General features: G+C 30.0%; 2 protein-coding genes across 2 annotated transcripts; both read left to right on the forward strand.

Annotated features, from left to right (window-relative positions):
- Positions 1-175: 175 nt before the first annotated feature.
- On the forward strand, positions 176-3,368 carry HELRODRAFT_171382 (hypothetical protein; the record flags this gene model as incomplete). The annotated part of the gene is made up of 3 exons (XM_009018104.1): positions 176-210; positions 1,208-1,402; positions 1,532-3,368. 3 exons carry the CDS (start codon positions 176-178, stop codon positions 3,366-3,368), a joined length of 2,067 nt encoding a protein of 688 aa, XP_009016352.1.
- A 10,319-nt stretch (positions 3,369-13,687) lies between these two features.
- On the forward strand, positions 13,688-13,972 carry HELRODRAFT_77310 (hypothetical protein; the record flags this gene model as incomplete). The annotated part of the gene is made up of 1 exon (XM_009018105.1): positions 13,688-13,972. One exon carries the CDS (start codon positions 13,688-13,690, stop codon positions 13,970-13,972), a length of 285 nt encoding a protein of 94 aa, XP_009016353.1.
- Positions 13,973-19,169: the final 5,197 nt, after the last annotated feature.

The raw sequence follows: 19,169 nt of genomic DNA on the forward strand, positions 1-19,169 counted from the left end.
GATGTTGTGTTTGTTGTATTGTGAATTAGTGTAGGGGAGAGTGACAACCCGTGAAAAATTCCTTCCGTTTTTATGACATGTTCTTTCAACTCTCGCTCCATTTCATCATCAAATGTTCGTTTAAAATATTGTCCGTAGTCATTTATATATGGGTCATTCTCTGTCAACTTGAACCATGGTTCCATCTCCGATTTTTTTTAAATTTGAACAGTAAGTACCTCAATGTATTTCATCGACAAAATAAAATTTTTATAAAAAAATTTCAATTATTTTTCAAGTTATGAAGATTTTTGTGACAGCATCCTCAAATTTTTGAGCGATTTTTTTCAAAACTTGTACCTATGTAGAACGCTATATCTCTTGAACTAGCCAACATATCTTGATGAAATTTTTTGGGCATATCAGTGAAACAATGTAATAACAAAAAACATAAATGTTATTGTCTCGAATCAAAAGAAGTTTTGTACAAAAAATCTAGAAAAAAATGAATTTTTTGAAAATTTCACCGATTTCAAAACAGCGTAGCTCAAAATCTATCGCAAAATAAATAAATATTTTTTGTTATTTTAGAAGTACCTTATAGTCATAAATAAATCACAAAATTTCGTTAAAATCTGTATTGAATTTTTTGAGCTATCGGAGCTCAAAATGTCAAAAAAATGAAAAACTTTTTTTGTTTGGCGCCATTTTTAACTATGAAGAACCAAACGTTTTTTAATTTTTAAAATTTGTTTATATAGTGCTTTTATAGCTTAACAACATATCAAAAAATAAAATTGGCGTTTGCTTTCTTTGAAAAATAAAACAACTTCAAAAACAGGCAAAACAAATTTTTTTCAAGTGTCAATTTTTTTTATTTTTTTCAATTTAAAATTATTATACAACGTGCTAATGTGTTTAAAAACAGTTTCAGGAAGAGTTATGTGAATTTTTCCAACATAAGAAATGTTATCATCAGGTATAAGAATCAAAATATGTTTAAATGGTACATAGCAAATATCTACATTTTTAGGCCAATAAAAAATATTTTCTTTAAATTTCTTCAGACAGTTAACTTTTAAATCATCATTTATATCATCTCTTTCTATAATGTTTCCTAAATACCATTTCTTATCATAGACCAAAGCTACAAATCGACCCGGCTCGTAATCATCATTGTTGTCTTCACTTTCATTTTTATTAAAATTGTATCCAAATAAATCTGAAGACAATCAAATTCAACTTCACAACCACCACCCGCACCGCCATCCTCGTCTTCATCATCTGAAAATGTCGTTGTAACCGGCGAGTCGTTGAATCAAATATTTTTGGCTGCCGGCTGTTCACCTTTAAGAATAAGAAAAATAAGCTCAAGTAACAAAGTATCGTACATGAAGAAATTGTTATGCAAAAAATCAGCCAGGTTGGTTGAAAAGGATAAAAATATTTTTCAAACACCAAAAAAAGTTTTGAATTGTAAACATTGCGATGGTTTCAAAAATATTATGGAGGAATTTAAAGTAAAATTTTTTTCAAGCGATTATCGTCACAGACAACAAATTTTAACTCTAGTCCCACCATCATGGACCCTCTCAAGAACTGCTTCATTTTTTTCATGTTCAAAACATCTTGTTATTAAAAGTAGGAAATTGAAAAGAGAATCAGGCATTTTATCACTACCACATAAGAAAAAAGGTAAAACTATTGACGAGCCCACAACACAATCTGTAATCGATTTCTACAATCAACAAGAAATTTCTATCTGCTGCCCTGGAAAGAAAGATTTTGTCATTGTTACAGAAGGTCAGCAAAAACTATACCATCAGAAAAAAATTTTACTTGCAAATATTAAAGAAATTTATTTTGAATTCGTTAAACAAAAGAATTTAAAAATTGGTTTTTCAACTTTTTTCAAACTGCGTCCACCATGGTGTGTAACTGTTTCATCGCCTGGAGCACATCGAGTGTGCATCTGTGAATATCATCAAAATATCAAACTTATGCTTGAAAGTGTGCCATTAAATCTTTGCTACAAATTTTGGCTGGAAAAATTAGTGTGCAATATAAATTCAAGAGAATGTATGTTACACAGATGTGAGGAATGCCCAGGAAAACTGAGTGTCGAAAATAACTTAAGAGCGATTTTCGAAGAAGCTGTAATTTCAATTGACAACACAATCAGTTTTTATCAATGGTCCCATGATGATAATCGCAGTTCATTGATTTCCGTACAGGATACAGTTGACAGTTTCATTGAAAGATTTTCGCAAAAACTTGACGAGTTGTCATCGCATCATTACATAAGCAAAGAACAATCGAAATATCTTAGCGATTCTAAAGAAAATTTAAAAAATTCGGAGTGTATTGCTTTAATGGATTTTGCTGAAAATTATTCGGTGATAATACAGGATGCAATCCAGAGTCAACATTGGAGCAACACGCAAGTTACTCTTCACCCAACTGTTCTTTATTACAGAGACGATGAAAACTTATCTGTCAAAAGCGTTTGCATGATTAGCGACTGTCTCGATCACAATGTTTCCGCTGTTTATGCTTTTCAAAAACATTTAATTAACTATGTAAAACAAAACCTGAAAAACGTTACTTTAATTAAATATTTTTCTGATGGTGCGGTAAGTCAATACAAAAATTACAAAAATTTTTCTAATTTAATTCATCATAAAGAGGATTTTGGATTAAAAGCAGAATGGCACTTTTTTGCAACTTCTCATGGAAAAAGTCCTTGCGATGGAATTGGAGGGACAACAAAAAGATTCGTTGCAAGAGCAAGTTTGCAGGCATCAACAAAAGATCAGATATTGAACGCCAGTGATTTTTACACATACGCTGATGCGAAAATAAATGGTATTAAATTTTTTTGGGTAGACAAAAAAGAAATTAAAGATCTGCTAGGAATGCTTGAAAAAAGATTTAGGTCAGCAGATAAAATAAAGGGTTGTCGAAGTCATCACTCATTTATTCCAGACAAAAATGATCAACTTTTGATGAAACGTTTGTCTTCAGATTTATTTGGATACAATTTTAATAAAAATGAAAGTGAAGACAACAATGATGATTACGAGCCGGGTCGATTTGTAGCTTTGGTCTATGATAAGAAATGGTATTTAGGAAACATTATAGAAAGAGATGATATAAATGATGATTTAAAAGTTAACTGTCTGAAGAAATTTAAAGAAAATATTTTTTATTGGCCTAAAAATGTAGATATTTGCTATGTACCATTTAAACATATTTTGATTCTTATACCTGATGATAACATTTCTTATGTTGGAAAAATTCACATAACTCTTCCTGAAACTGTTTTTAAACACATTAGCACGTTGTATAATAATTTTAAATTGAAAAAAATAAAAAAAATTGACACTTGAAAAAAATTTGTTTTGCCTGTTTTTGAAGTTGTTTTATTTTTCAAAGAAAGCAAACGCCAATTTTATTTTTTGATATGTTGTTAAGCTATAAAAGCACTATATAAACAAATTTTAAAAATTAAAAAACGTTTGGTTCTTCATAGTTAAAAATGGCGCCAAACAAAAAAAGTTTTTCATTTTTTTGACATTTTGAGCTCCGATAGCTCAAAAAATTCAATACAGATTTTAACGAAATTTTGTGATTTATTTATGACTATAAGGTACTTCTAAAATAACAAAAAATATTTATTTATTTTGCGATAGATTTTGAGCTACGCTGTTTTGAAATCGGTGAAATTTTCAAAAAATTCATTTTTTTCTAGATTTTTTGTACAAAACTTCTTTTGATTCGAGACAATAACATTTATGTTTTTTGTTATTACATTGTTTCACTGATATGCCCAAAAAATTTCATCAAGATATGTTGGCTAGTTCAAGAGATATAGCGTTCTACATAGGTACAAGTTTTGAAAAAAATCGCTCAAAAATTTGAGGATGCTGTCACAAAAATCTTCATAACTTGAAAAATAATTGAAATTTTTTTATAAAAATTTTATTTTGTCGATGAAATACATTGAGGTACTTACTGTTCAAATTTAAAAAAAATCGGAGATGGAACCATGGTTCAAGTTGACAGAGAATGACCCATATATAAATGACTACGGACAATATTTTAAACGAACATTTGATGATGAAATGGAGCGAGAGTTGAAAGAACATGTCATAAAAACGGAAGGAATTTTTCACGGGTTGTCACTCTCCCCTACACTAATTCACAATACAACAAACACAACATCAATAAACCACAACACCTACATCTGAAAAAATTAATTAATAACAAAGATATTATCATCCGCCAGGCGGACAAGGGATCCGTATTCTTAATTCTTGATAGAAACAATTACATCCAAGAGACGGAGATTCACGTCTCAGACTCGAAATTTTACAGAAAAATCGTCACTCCAATCAACCGTCATCAAATCATAAAAAATCTCAACACGATGAAAGCTAATAAAATATTCACCAACAAATTACACAAATGGCTTTCCCCATCAAACATTAAAAAAAGATACTTTTACACACTACCCAAGATACATAAATATAAAACCAAATGGTTAAACGAATCCACTGCACTAGGTAGACCGATCGTATCCGACAACCACTCCATCAACCAAAACCTTTCCATCTTTTTTGAAACTCAGCTAATACTCATTACTCAACCCTACCCTTAATCACTAAAGACACATTTACATTCATCAACATCACCAAATGCAAAACCAATCAACACCAGATGCTCGTCACTGCAGACGTCACCTCACTCTACACAAACCTGATCAACAAACGCTTTATCGCCATCGTAGAAAAATCCTCAAAAGATACATGCCACAACCTATACAATTGCATGACAATCAAATTCCGACAAACCTCACTTGATAACAATGATTTCACCTTCAACAACCAACAATACCTACAGACAAACGGTTGCGCAATGGGAAAAATATTCTCTCCAACACTAGCCAATCTTTATCTACATCACCTAGACGACACTCTCAACAAACACTTCAAACAACACATCAACAAATACAACAGATACATTGGACATTTTTTTCACATTCACTGACACCACACAACTCAAAAAAATAATGACCATTGCAAATAATTTTATTCCTTCGATAAAACTAACCATTGAAACCATAGACTTCTATATAGTAAAAAAAGTCCACAACTTCAAAAATATTCACAACTTAAAGTAAAAAATTGTTTAAATACCCAGACTGTGATAATAATTTTACCAAAGCAAATTTCAGACATATTTCTCAACTCTTTGAGCTGGAAGAAAACATGATTTTGAAAAAAGATTACAAACTAAAAAAAGCTACTCTGCAGTCAACTAATATAGATAGACTTTCTGTAAAACATGCTTGTTCAATTTTTACTGAGTCCACACGAGACGCTTTGATTTTTTATTAAAATAAAAATCCAGATTGGAAAAATACAGCAAAATTTTTGTCTATTATCATAAAATATTGGAGTATTTGGAATGTGAAAAATACTTCTAAAGGGTACCATAAAAGGAATACTAATTCATTAATTTCACCACATTCAGACATTTCATTGAAAGAGGTTTAAAAATTTGTCCTGTATAATGATGAAAACAATTTCGATGATTTGAATGAGATTGCCGATGAAATGTCTGATAATTAAGTTAAGTATTTTGTATATAATAGTATATAATAAGTAATTTGAACTGCACAACGGATCCAATTACTTCATCATCTGATTGAAAACTGAATAAATTGAAAGCATTTGCAAATTGACTGGATCAATGGCAGACATCAAAAAAACCTAGTTTTAGTTATGAAACATTTTTAGCACTAAGACAGACCACAAATTTAATTATACATTTAATTGAATACTTATTCACTGAGTTAATTTAACTATGTTCTTACTGGGAATTTGTAGTCTGATGTTATCGAATCAAGGTTTGGTAGGACGAGGCAGGTGGCAGGCAGCAGCTACTACATATCTCATAGATAGGCTTATGAAAGTGATAGAAAAATTCGTGCATTATCATTACGCACGCATGTGGGTTAGCACACACATTATACCTTGAGTAGGCCCAGGCATTAAGCTATCGCTTCGTTAAATGACTGACCACTGCTATGACTATCTTTGTTTACTTGTGTTGCACGTTGTTTTATAATGCTGTTGAGATTTGATCATCGCTCATTTACTAAAAACTTTTGTATCGTTAATTTTTCTTTTAAAATTTTTTTACATTGTATTTAATATTTTGTTTATTTATTTAATATAGTAAGACAAGACAAAGTAAGTTATTTAAATGTTTAATAGTTATTCATATTTTTAATTTATAATTTTTCCTTAATTTTTATTAAATGAATTAATAATATATTGAATTAGACTAATATAATATTTTACTTGTGGAATCATGTCATGTGTCTTGTAAATTTAGAAATAACGATTTCTAATTTGATTTCTAATTTTGACAACCGATGGGAGTGATTTGCCACACATTAGTAAAAAATGTGTCGAAGTAGTGAAAAAACCTGACCATTGAGATCACTCGCAAAAGCAACGTTGAACTCTACCGAGAGGAATGATAGCTGCATATCCAATAATGTAACACAACATAATTCCTACGCTGATAACAGAAGATCCATAACTTTTTCATGAACAAACAATTGCACCATTATAAAAAACAGCAGAAAATGTTCAAATTTCACCCATGATTACATTTGAAATTGTTAAACAGGCAACTAAAAGATCATTTAGTTTCTAGTGATGGGCACAATTTAACAGTTAAAAGCAAAACAAAGGAAGAAAAGACCACTTGGGCATGCACTAAAAAAATAAATGGCTGTAATGCTATGATTATTCAACACGACGATGTTTTTCCATAAAAAAAAATGATCACACGTCGAGCAATAGCTGGGGCTATTGGCCTTGCTAAAATTCGTGCAAAGTCTTACCAGGCTGCTAAGGAGCAACCTTTCACTTCAGCACTAGATATTGTTAATAAGGTTCATTTATTTGTTACAGTTTAATAACAAAAAAGCCTAAATTTAATTTATATTAATTAAACAGGCCACTAGAGAGATTGTTTCGGCTGGTGAACCTTTTCATCTAATCAACTCACAGCATTTAGCTCAAAACGCTAATTAATTCAGAGAATTAAAACGTCCAAGCATCCAGAGACATTGTTTTTTGAATTAGATAATTCATTTATTCCACAGAAATTTTATGTGCATATTTAAAGAGGAATAATCAAAGACATCTCATATTTGCAATAGAAAACCAATTAAACTCATTGCATAGAGCCGAAAATTGGTTTACGGATGGAACATTCAGCATTAGTTTTCAATATTATTTGATATTTATTGAAATGTATTCACAATAAAATATTTATTTGTTTTTAGGTTGTAAAAAAACTTTTTTCCAACTCTATATGATACAAGTTTTCATAATGATAGATATGTACAAATCCCTACTTTATTTTGTTTAATGAGCGGAAAAGCAACAAAATGGATTGTTGGAACAGGAAACTTTAATATAGTTTTGTTACATTTAAAAATTTTAATATTTTAACACACATGGATTCACATAATTTATTAAGGCGATTTTGAGCAAGCCGTCTGAATTGCTGAAACAAACATCTTGCAAGTATCGATTCATTGATGCAAGCTGATTTCAGAAAAAAAAGGTAAATTTTGAATAATTATAACTAACATTTTAATTTTTTCTATTTCAACTATCAATTATTATTAAAAAAACAAAACAACTGTAGCACCATTAGTTGATCAAAAAAACTTTAAGGAACTTCAATAATATTGATGCTAATGAAAATTATGAGAGATACAACGATCAACTGGAAGAATCTTTTAGTCTGTCATCAAAAATATCAAAATTCCAAGATTCTGATAATGCTAATGATGAAAGCTTCAGTTGTTGAAAACTCTTTCTGAGTTTGGTGTCAAAGTATCATTAGATTCACGGACTCTTTTAGATACGCCAAAATGCACAACCATCACTACAGTTGCTGGAGGTTCATATCATTATTTGAAGATTAGTAAAGTATTGCAATCAAAGTTGCAATTAAATCCATTTCTTTATAATTTTCAGAGTTTGACATTGCATTTTAACATTGATGGAATCCCATATTCAATAGCTCGTCCATTCAGCTTTGGCCGATTTTGTGTAGAATAACAGATAACACGAATTTAAAAATTATTTGTTGTAGCCTTAGTCTAAGCCAAAATCTATTTACAAGATTTTATTAACTGAATTGAAATCACTACTAGCAGATGGCTACGTTTTTAATAATGAACACTTTAATGTCATTGTTGATGCGGTCATTTGTGATGCTCCAGCGAGGGCATAGCATCGATGAGGATCATCATTCTATTGGAAAATGTTCGCCTTTTGAAGAGTTAGGCGTAGGACTTGTGACACAATTTCCATTAGATTATATGCATCTAGTATGTTTAGGTGCTATGAAAAAATGATTAATTTATGGTTGAGAAGACCTTTAAAATATCGACTGGGTAAAAACATGTTGAATGGCATTTCAATTGATTTGATGAGTTTAAGGAATCATTTACCAAATGAATTTGCTCGAAAACCTCGTCCTTTGAATGAGTTTGATCATTGCAAAGCTACAGAATTACGCCAGCTTTTATTATATACAGTAGTGTTAAAAGGAAAATTGACAGATGCATGTTCTAGATATTTCCCAATTATGTTTTGCAGTGTGTAAAATATTCAGGTCAACACACAGCAGCAAATCTACTGTCAGCGTTTGATAGGTCATTTAAAAACTGGAACATTCCACGAAACAAATGTCATTTAGTTTTGCGAGACAATGCGGCAAATACCCAATGTTTCCGAGATGGAAACATTAAAAGTGCACCTTGTTTTGCCCACACGGTTCAACTCTGTATCAACGATGGTATATTAAGTCAACGTGGTGTTAGTGATCTCCTGAAAGTTGGACTTAAAATAGTGGGCCATTTCAAACACTCGTCATCAGCCACAGATCGTTTGTACAATTTGCAAGCGGATTTAAATTTGCCAAAACACCAGTTAATTCAGGACATCCCCATAAGGTGGAATTCAACATTCTTCATGGTGCAGCGACTGTTAGAGCAACGTTGAGCAATAACATTGTATTGTGCTGAAAATGAACCTGTTACTAATTTGTTACCAAATAAATGGTCTGTTGCTGTAGCTGATATTCTTAAAATACAATGCTTCACTTATTTAACTATTTACATGTGAAATAATAAACTTTTTTTGTACGCTGGACTTTTTTAATAAAAAACAATCAACACTTTATAATATCATGAATTTTATATCTGGTTTTTTATCATTAACTTATTGTGTATTGGAAACTCAACTATTAATATATGAATTTAACTAGAACGTATTTGACGTATCACACAGCTTATTCATATTTGAATTTAATAACTATTAGCTTTGTGTTATTTTTTTGTTATAACCGTAAATGTGAGTACTTTTTCTAACGTATGTAAAATGGTAACTAAAATCCTGCCCCGGTCGGTTTTTGAATTTTAAATCCGGCCAAGTCCGGCCCCGGCCGGATTTGAAAAACCTAAATCTGGTGCATCCCTAGTTCAAATACTTAAATGTCATTCAATATTATTTTAAATCCGGCCCGGCCGGATTTGAAAATCCTGAATCCGGTGCATCCCTAGTTTTTTATATTATTTTTAGAACTATATGAAGCAGAACAAAACCCCGTGGAAGAAAATTGCGGACCACAGTCATCCATAGAAGTTGTACGTGCTCAGTTTCATAAATATTTAGACACCTATGTTGAAGCAGTCAAGAAAAAAGCCAATATAGATGCTGTTAAATTTTGAATTGACACAAAAAATGAACAGCATGTCTTGGCTAGACTAGCCTTTGGTTTTTTGGCAATTCCAGCTACATCAGCTGCCATGGAGAGAGTTTTAAGTCAATGTGGTCTGGCAACTGCTGACAAGCCTAATAGAGTAGAATCAAAATTGCTTGAAATGAAAATATTCATACACATGTGACTTTTAATTAATGTGTACATTTTCTGTGTGTTACATTTCTACAAAAAATAATTTCTGTTTCTTCCTAGCCTTTCTTTGTTATTTCGCTTCCTGCTGAGAAGTTCGCATTTCGTTTTTACTTAGCATTCGTGTTCTTGGTCGATAAAAAAGTTCTTGTTATTGTAATATTTTTATTTTGTTTGATATATAATATTAGTTTTATGGAAAAATCTGAAGTTCAAGAGTTAGTTAGGAAAAACAGCGAAAGGTTAAAGTTTGTTAAAAATTGTGGAAAAAGCAAAATATGGGAACATTTTCTAATTGTTAATATCGATGATGCTGTATCTGGATTCGTAAAATGTGGAAAGTGCAATGTAGTTTTGCGGTGGAAGGCAAGAGATGGTACAAGTGGGTTAACTTCTCATATTGAAATATGTAAGAAATCTACTCCAAATTTGAAATTGACGGATTTGCCAACTATTTCAAAAACAAGTATTACAGCCGGAAAAATTGAAATTGAGACGATTCGAATTCGATTCCCATTCAATATGAAAAAGAATTGGTGTCCCTACAGGGGCGGACTAAGGCCTAGGCTGACTAGGCAATTGCCTAGGGCCCGTAATTTTTGGGGGCCCGGAAATTCGATTTTAACTTTTTTTTAATTTTTATAATTATATTTTTATGTTTTTTTTTTGGTTTTAATAGAAATGCTAAACATTAACATTGAACAAATCTCAAATTCTAAATTTAACAAGAAAGCGCAATGAAACCATTTTGAAAAATCGGCAAAAATGAATATCGAATAATTTAAAAATATTTTTTGGATTCATTTTCTAGAATTCCTACAAAAAATGTGAGCTTTTATAAAAGTATTAAATTATTCACTTTTCAATATTTATAATTAAATGCTCATTGGTTCTTTGTTGCTGGAAGAAATAATGAACATTGAACTAATCTCGTGTTATAAATTTGAAAAAAGCCCGTTTTCCGCCATTTTGAAAAATCGTCAAAAAGGAATATCGGTCATTTATAAAATTGCTTTGTCAATAGATTTTGATTTGTTTAGTTTTGGATTGATAGTAAATAATTTCTGGAATTCGTTAATTTAAAATGTGAGTTTTGTGGAAATATTACATTACACTATTCAATTGATACTGATATCTGAAGATTACTCACAAGAAGGGCTTTATAAATCAGTAATACTACAAATTGTGATTTTATTATAATTGAGTAAAAATAATGTTAATTGATTTTTTTATTTTTAGTACGTGGTCTCTAATTTATAATGAGTTCCTATAAGCATTTAAGTGGAAGTGAAAAAAGAAAACGAAAAGCAGATCGAGATAAAGTTGCAGAACAAATGAAAGGATCGTTAAACAAATTTTTAATTGTGGAGGACGAAAAATCACAACAATCATCATCATTTTCACAAATTTTACCTGCTCAAACTCCAGAAGCATCACACGAATGTGAATCTATTCAGCAGAAATATCAGCGGGAAAAACTGAGTAATTCCGATTGTGAAGATGAAGCAAAAGAAGATATATATATTAAATCATCTGAAAGTAATGATGAAACTGAGACTCCAGAAGCATCACACGAATGTGAATCTATTCAGCAGAAATATCAGCGGGAAAAACTGAGTAATTCCGATTGTGAAGATGAAGCAAAAGAAGATATATATATTAAATCATCTGAAAGTAATGATGAAACTGAGAGTTTTGTAAACGACATTGCTTTATGGCCAGAATACCTAACAGACGCCATGCTAGAGCATTATGTCAAAAATCCACCAAAATCGATAAATGGATTTCTAGAATCATCTTCCATTCGATGCAACGAAGGATCAAAACAATTCACAAGAAAATTAACTATCGCTTCCTTCTTCAGAACAATTAATAGTGAAGAAAAAGTTAAAAGAGATTGGCTGGCTTATACTCAAACCAATAACTTATTGTACTGTTACGTCTGTAAATTATTTTCCAAGCAAACAACACTAATGGCAAAAGGAACGAATGATTGGAAAAATATCCATGAAAAATTGTCAGAGCATGAAAACTCCAGCGACCACATTAACTCAATTTTAATTTATATAAAAAGATCTAAAATTACTGGGCGTATTGATACTGAATTTTAATTTATATAAAATGATCTAAAATTACTGGGCGTATTGATACTGATACTGAAAAACAAATTATGAATGAAAAAAAATACTGGAGGGAGGTACTTAAACGTGTGGTAGCAACAATCAAATTTATTTCTTCATACTCTTTAGCATATCGTGGTAAAAATGAAGTTCTTTTTAGTGAAAATAATGGTAATTATATAGGTGCTTTAGAATATTTATCCGAGTTTGATCCATTTTTGCGTGAACACATGAAAAGATATGCAAATTGCGGCACCGGAACTATAAGTTATTTGTTATCTACCATATGTGATGAATTTATTTTGATTATATCGAAAGATTTGCAACTCACGATACTGAACGAAATAAAGGAAGCTAAATTTTATTCTCTAATTATTGATTTAACCCCTGATGTATCTCATGTAGATCAGCTTACAGTTATTATTCGGTACGTTCTTCCAAGTGGTATAAAAGAAAGATTTTTGGGATTTCTATCTATATTTTCTCATACTGGTGATAACTTGGAAAAAGTTATTTTAGAATTTTTAAATAGCATTGATTTAGACATCACTAATTGTCGAGGACAAAGTTATGATAACGCATTTAATATGTCAGGTAAATATAAGGGACTCCAATCCAGAATAAAACAACATATTTTTTCTGCTCAATTCATACCATGCTCAAATCGTTCATTAAATTTAATTGGAAATGCTGCTGCCGAAAATTGCATGGAAATAACCACTTTTTTCAATATCGTTCAAAAATTGTACGTATTTTTTTCAAGTTCTACACATAGGTGGAATGAATTAAAAAAATTTTGTAAGAGCAAGCACTTGAATATTAAACCTGTTTGTGACACCAGATGGTCAGCTCGTTCCGATGCTGTAAAAGACTTGAAGGAAAATTATGACGAAATTAAACATTGTTTACGCCATTTTTCCTCAAACAATGATGAGAAACCATTAACAAGATCAGAAGCTGCCGATTTATACAAAAAACTTGATACATTTGAGTATGTACTGTTACTTACTACATGGGAAAATTTTTTAGAAAGAATAGATGCTTCAAACAAGACTCTTCAGCAAAAAGACGAATCCTTAAATACAGCAGTTCTAATTTATGATTCGCTAATAGATTTCATACAAACTGTGAGAGACGATTTCGATCATTTAGAAAAAGAAGCAGAAAAAGTTAAAGATATTGCATATATTAATGATAAAAAGCGACAGAAAATACGAAAACTATTTCATGATGAAACTCCAGAACTTGAAATAAGACTCAGTGGCAAAGAACATTTTAAAGTGAATATTTTTTTGTTGTATGCGATTCTTTAATTAGCAACATTAAGAAAAAATGTGAAGCATACAAAACTATTAATAATAAATTTAAAACAATTTTTTATGACAGTGATATCAATGACTCTTCATTACAGGAATTAAAATGTTATGAACAAGATTTAAACCTAGAAGAACTGAAATTCATTACAGGAATTAAAATGTTATGAACAAGATTTAAACCTAGAAGAACTGAAAAACGAAGTAGTTCAATTTAAGACTTTTATAAGATAAGAAAATATTATTTCGCCTTCGCCTGTATCCATGTGGTCATTTATTCAGGAAAATAATATTATTGCAACATTTCCTAATTTAAATGTAATTCTGAGAATTTATTTAAACCTTCCGGTAAGCAATGCAAGTGGTGAAAGATCATTTTCAGTAATGGGTAGAATAAAGAATTTTTTAAGATCCACGTTGGGCCAACAAAAATTAAATAGCTTATCATTACTTTATATAGAAAAAGAGTTGTTAAATAGTTCTATTAACTATGACAAACTAATTGACGAGTTTGCAGAACTGAAAGTGAGAAAAAAGGCAATTATATAGATATATCAGTCTTGGTGTATTTATATTACTGTTTTAATAAACTACGTTTATGTTTGTTTTTTTTAATAAATGATGTTTCTTTAATTTGTGTACATTTTTTAAAAATTTTGGTAACTGATTTACATACCATATACCAAACTATCGAACGTAAAGTATTTGTCATTACTGAAAAATAGGCCCGGAATTCCAATGTTGCCTAGGGCCCGCTTTAAGCTTAGTCCGCCACTGTGTCCCTAATTAAAAATATGGAAAAGGTTTAAGCATTATGGATGTGCAAAAATTGGCATATGATTTTGCTGAGAAAATGGGCCTAAAGCATCGATTTAGTAATGAGACAAAAATGGCAGGAGAAGATTGGATGCACTGTTTGTTAAGGAGAAATAATTAACTGTCAATAAGACAGCCTGAGGCATCAAATATCTCACGAGCAGTTGGTTTTAATCAGGAAAAGGTTAAATCTTTTTTTGACATTTATGAGGAACTTCAGTCTCAATACTCGTTTAATGCTTTGACAATCTGGAACAATCTTACTTTTCTTGATGGACATCACTCTCACAAAACACTTGAGGCAGTGACATTTTGTCGGAAAAATGGAATTAAATTAATAACATTTCCACCCCACTGATACACTCATCCTGATGAAGCCTCACTAGCGAAACGTCGATGATAATTTTTATTGAATAAAATATTTTTATTTTGATAAATGCAAGGTCTTGGTTCTATCTCGATAATTCGATATTTGTTAGCGTTATTGTAATAGACGTATTAAGGCATCTTATTCTAAAAATTTATAGTAAGCCTGCATATTGGAAAACATTAGAAAATAAAACTTTATGAAAAAAGGTTACTACCGAAAACTGGAAAATAAATTTACTCAAGTGAATTATAACTTTTTTTGAATAATTTTAGTGCGTTATTGTACATTAAGTTTTTTCTATAATGTTTTAGTCCTCAAAGAAAATGCGTGACAATAATAAAAAACAAAAAAGAAGTTCAATTTCACTAAAAACCAAAATTATAATTCTCAAATGCTTGGCGAAAGATCAACAGCAATAGGTAAGCATTATAATTTAGGCGAATCTACTATAACAACAATAAAATAATCGAAGCGGCAATAAGAAGATCAGTCAGATCTGGTGCAAATATGAGTTCTAAAATTTCATCATATTCAAGAGGCACTCTACACCTTGCCGAAGGTACACAAAGATGAGTTTCGAATTTAAGATCTTATTAATTCTTGACAATGCACCAGGTCATCCAAACTTAGAAAATCCAAATATAAAGGTAGTTTTTTTCCATTCAAACACAACGAGTCTAATTCAACCATTAGATCAGGGAATTATTTCAACATTTAAAAAATATTATGTAAAATTCACTTTCCAATTCTTTCCCGATAAACTGGAACCCGATACAATAACAGTTACTGAAGTTTGGAAACAATTTAATATCTTGAACTGTGTAGATCATGTGGTGTTAGCAATTGCAGATAAAATCACAAACTTTAGATGCATGTTGGAAAGCTGCTTGGCCTGAATGCATATCAAAGAGAAATGAATCAAATAGAACAATAGTAACATCAGATATTATTTCAATTGCTAAGGAAATTGGTGGGGAAAGTTTTGATGATTTTGGCGAGCATGATATAGAAGAATTGCTTGTGGACAAAGCCCTAAATGATGATGATATTTTGGGAAAGTATGGTAGATACTACTAAAGATTTCGAAACAGTAGACAGCGAACCGAAAGAAGATGTTACTCCACTGGACAAAAAAAGTACTTTGTGGACGAAGCCCTAAATGATGATGATATTTTGGGAAAGTATGGTAGATACTACTAAAGATTTCGAAACAGTAGACAGCGAACCGAAAGAAGATGTTACTCCACTGGACAAAAAAAGTACTTTGAGAATGCCTTCAACATTCCGGTAAATTGAAAAATTTTTTTATTCAAAATGATAATGATGTAGAACGCGCCTTAAAATTCCAACGTGATCTGAAATTTTGTATGTCTGCTACAGAGAACTCTACAAATAACAACACAAGCCATCACAGCGTTTGATTACTGACTACCTTGTAGAAAAAAAATCACTGATGTTCCTGAAAAAGCATTACCATGTAGATCTGATAACGTAATTTTATCTTCAAGTGAGAAAAGTGATCTTGCACCAATCCACAAATGGGTTCGCACATTATCTGACAGCGAATAATGATAATAACATTCCTAATATGATTTTAAATGAAGTTTTGTTTATGTTTTTTTACATATTAAGTTTTGTTTTTGTTATTAACATACATATGTGCCATTTATTAAAATATAATAAAAAAAAATTTAAATCTTATTATTTAAAAACCTTTTTCTACGCCATTTCTGGTGCATTTTAAAACATTATTTGAGTTTTCTGCAATTTAATAAATGGAACGTATCCATCATTTTGCATATAAATCATTTTTTGTGTGATTTTTTTATATGCAGATTCCCCTAGAATGCATCTAAAGCATAAAAAAGAACAAAGTGTAGTTCTCATGTCTATAACATTTTTTTAAAATAAAAAATAATGATATTAGAATATCATATAAAATTACAAATAAAAAAATGAAGCGCTTTAGTTAAAAAATTTACAAATTGAAAAAAATAAAGCACTTTGATTGGTCCAGAATATTAATGAAGGGCAGAGTCAAATTTAAAAGTCTTCAATATTATTCTATGTAAACAACATAAGCATGGAGTGCTGAGTTTACCCAGTCTTTTTGGACCAATTGTCCAAAAATAATTAAAATCAGGACCATTCTCAAAGCAAAACCAATTGTCAATGTATTGAGTCCATTGAAAACAATGGCGTATTGCCTTGATACATTATCATTATATCAAATGATTTATTTATTATAACAGAAACGATATTGGCAAAACTTTACATTAATGCCTCAATGCAAACAAAAAATTGAGACAGTGATGTGAATGGAGGGTATTGAATACTACGTAAATAGGTGTAAAAGTGAATTTATGTTAATAACGCTAAATAAGTGAATTAGAGTTAATTTATATTAATAACGCTAAATAAACAAATTGTTCTTTATGTTTAACTTTTTTTATTAATTATTGTTTTAGATAAATATAAAAAAAATTAGAACTTTTTATTTCAAAAATATAATGTTAGGACATAACTTTACAAAATCGATTGGCTTATTTAAAATTGAATATATGATAAAATTGTAAAATTCTTCTGAACGAAGTCTACTTGCTTTGCATGGCTCAAAAAATTTAATTTTAAACATCGTGGAAGCATATAATAAAATAAGAACTTAACTGCCTAAACGCTTTTATTCAAATATTGCCAGTTAATTTTAGCGCCCATGCGTCACGATGCATGGAAGTACACATTAATGCCTACGTGGTGAATTGTTTTTAAATGCTTGCAAAAAATGCATGGAACTTTATTTCAATACCTACTAGTTAATTTACATGCTAAAACACTTTCAAATAACTGCATGGAAGTTTATTTTAATGCCTACCATACAAAAGCATGTAACAATATGCATTTACTTTAATGCCTACAATGTATATAAACTTCTCCCTAAAAGCATACAGAAATTGCGATTTTAAAACTAAAAAGTTATTAAATAATTGAGACAGTTAAAAATATGTTTTAACTTTTTATTTTTAAAACTTATTTTCAGTATTTCATTTCAAATCATCAATATTTTTATAAATCTAATAATAATTAACAGTACTAATATACAAGTTAAAATACGTGCAAATAAACATAAAAAGGCATGGAAGTTTATTTTAATGCCTACATGTTAAGTTTCATATGTTAATGTTAATATTCATGCAAATAAATGCTTAAAAAAGTTTATTTTAATGCCTCATGTTAAGTTTTATAAGTTAAAATTCATGCAAATATATGCTTAAAAGTTTATTTTAATGCCTCATGTTAAGTTTTATATGTTAAAATTCGTGCAAATAAATGCATGGAAGTCTATTTTAATGTCAACTGCACACAACCATGCAAGCATGTGAGTTTGTTTTAATCTTTATCTTTAAATGCCTACAATGTAAAAACTTTCTCTTTTTAAAAGCATACAAAAATTACGATTTTAATGCTACAAACTACAAAGTTATTAAATAATTGATGACTGTTAAAAAGATGTTTTATTTTACTATATTTACAAATTATTTTCGGTATTTCACTTTAAATCATAAATAATTTTATAACTCTAATAAATAATTAATAGTCTTAATAATATCAATTCACTTTTAGACATATTTACTTTACGCTTTAACCTACTCTCACTTCCAATTATCTCAAATTTCGTTTGCATTGAAGCACTAATGTAAAGTTTTGCCACGATATTTATTAAATCAAAAAAATAATATAAAATATTTTGATAAGAAACACAAGAAAATCACCCCAAACGCACCCTGCCGGCCAGCTAAACAAAAAGGAATGACACGGAAACGAATATCTAAGAAGCAGTGTTTATATATGGAAAGCCATAAGTTTTGAAAATATATTTTTGTCATATACTTAGTATACTTAGACGCAAAGAGAGGCCTATTTACCAATAAACAACATCTTCTTATGGGTTGAAGCAGGGATTTACGTTTAGCGTGATGGCGGCACGTTTTCTCGGTGGTTTTTTAATTTGGGTGGATTCTTGTTTTCTGCTTCTGAACAAGTGAGTTCTCTTCTTTTTTACTATGACTATTTTTTTCTATATCTTTCAACATCTTTTCCTTAACTTGAAAATATTATTATGTCTTATTCTAGAGACTTTCTCTTAAGCCTTTCTAACACTCCTTTGTCTCCGGCGAGAGTAGTTCGGCGGCGAATTTTTTACTTTAATCTTAGGTCTAATAATAACAATAAAAATAATAAATCTAACTCTAACAAAAAAATAAATATAGTTAGTAACCATAATTATATTAATAATAATAATGTTATTAGCAAGTATAATAAGAATAATAATAATTTTATTAAATCCTACTCTAATCCTAATGTAATTAATACTAATGATAAGAATAATAATTCTAATTCTATTAGTTTAAATAATATAACTAGATTTAAAAATACCAATATTCAACCTACCTCTACATTTTCACTGTTTAATATTAACATAAGATCAATTAATAAAAAATCGCTCTATATCCATCAAATAATCTCTTCCTCCTTACCTGATTTTTTTACTCTTACTGAAAC

The sequence above is a fragment of the Helobdella robusta genome (assembly GCF_000326865.2).
Source record: "Helobdella robusta unplaced genomic scaffold HELROscaffold_20, whole genome shotgun sequence".
Taxonomy (NCBI): domain Eukaryota; kingdom Metazoa; phylum Annelida; class Clitellata; order Rhynchobdellida; family Glossiphoniidae; genus Helobdella; species Helobdella robusta.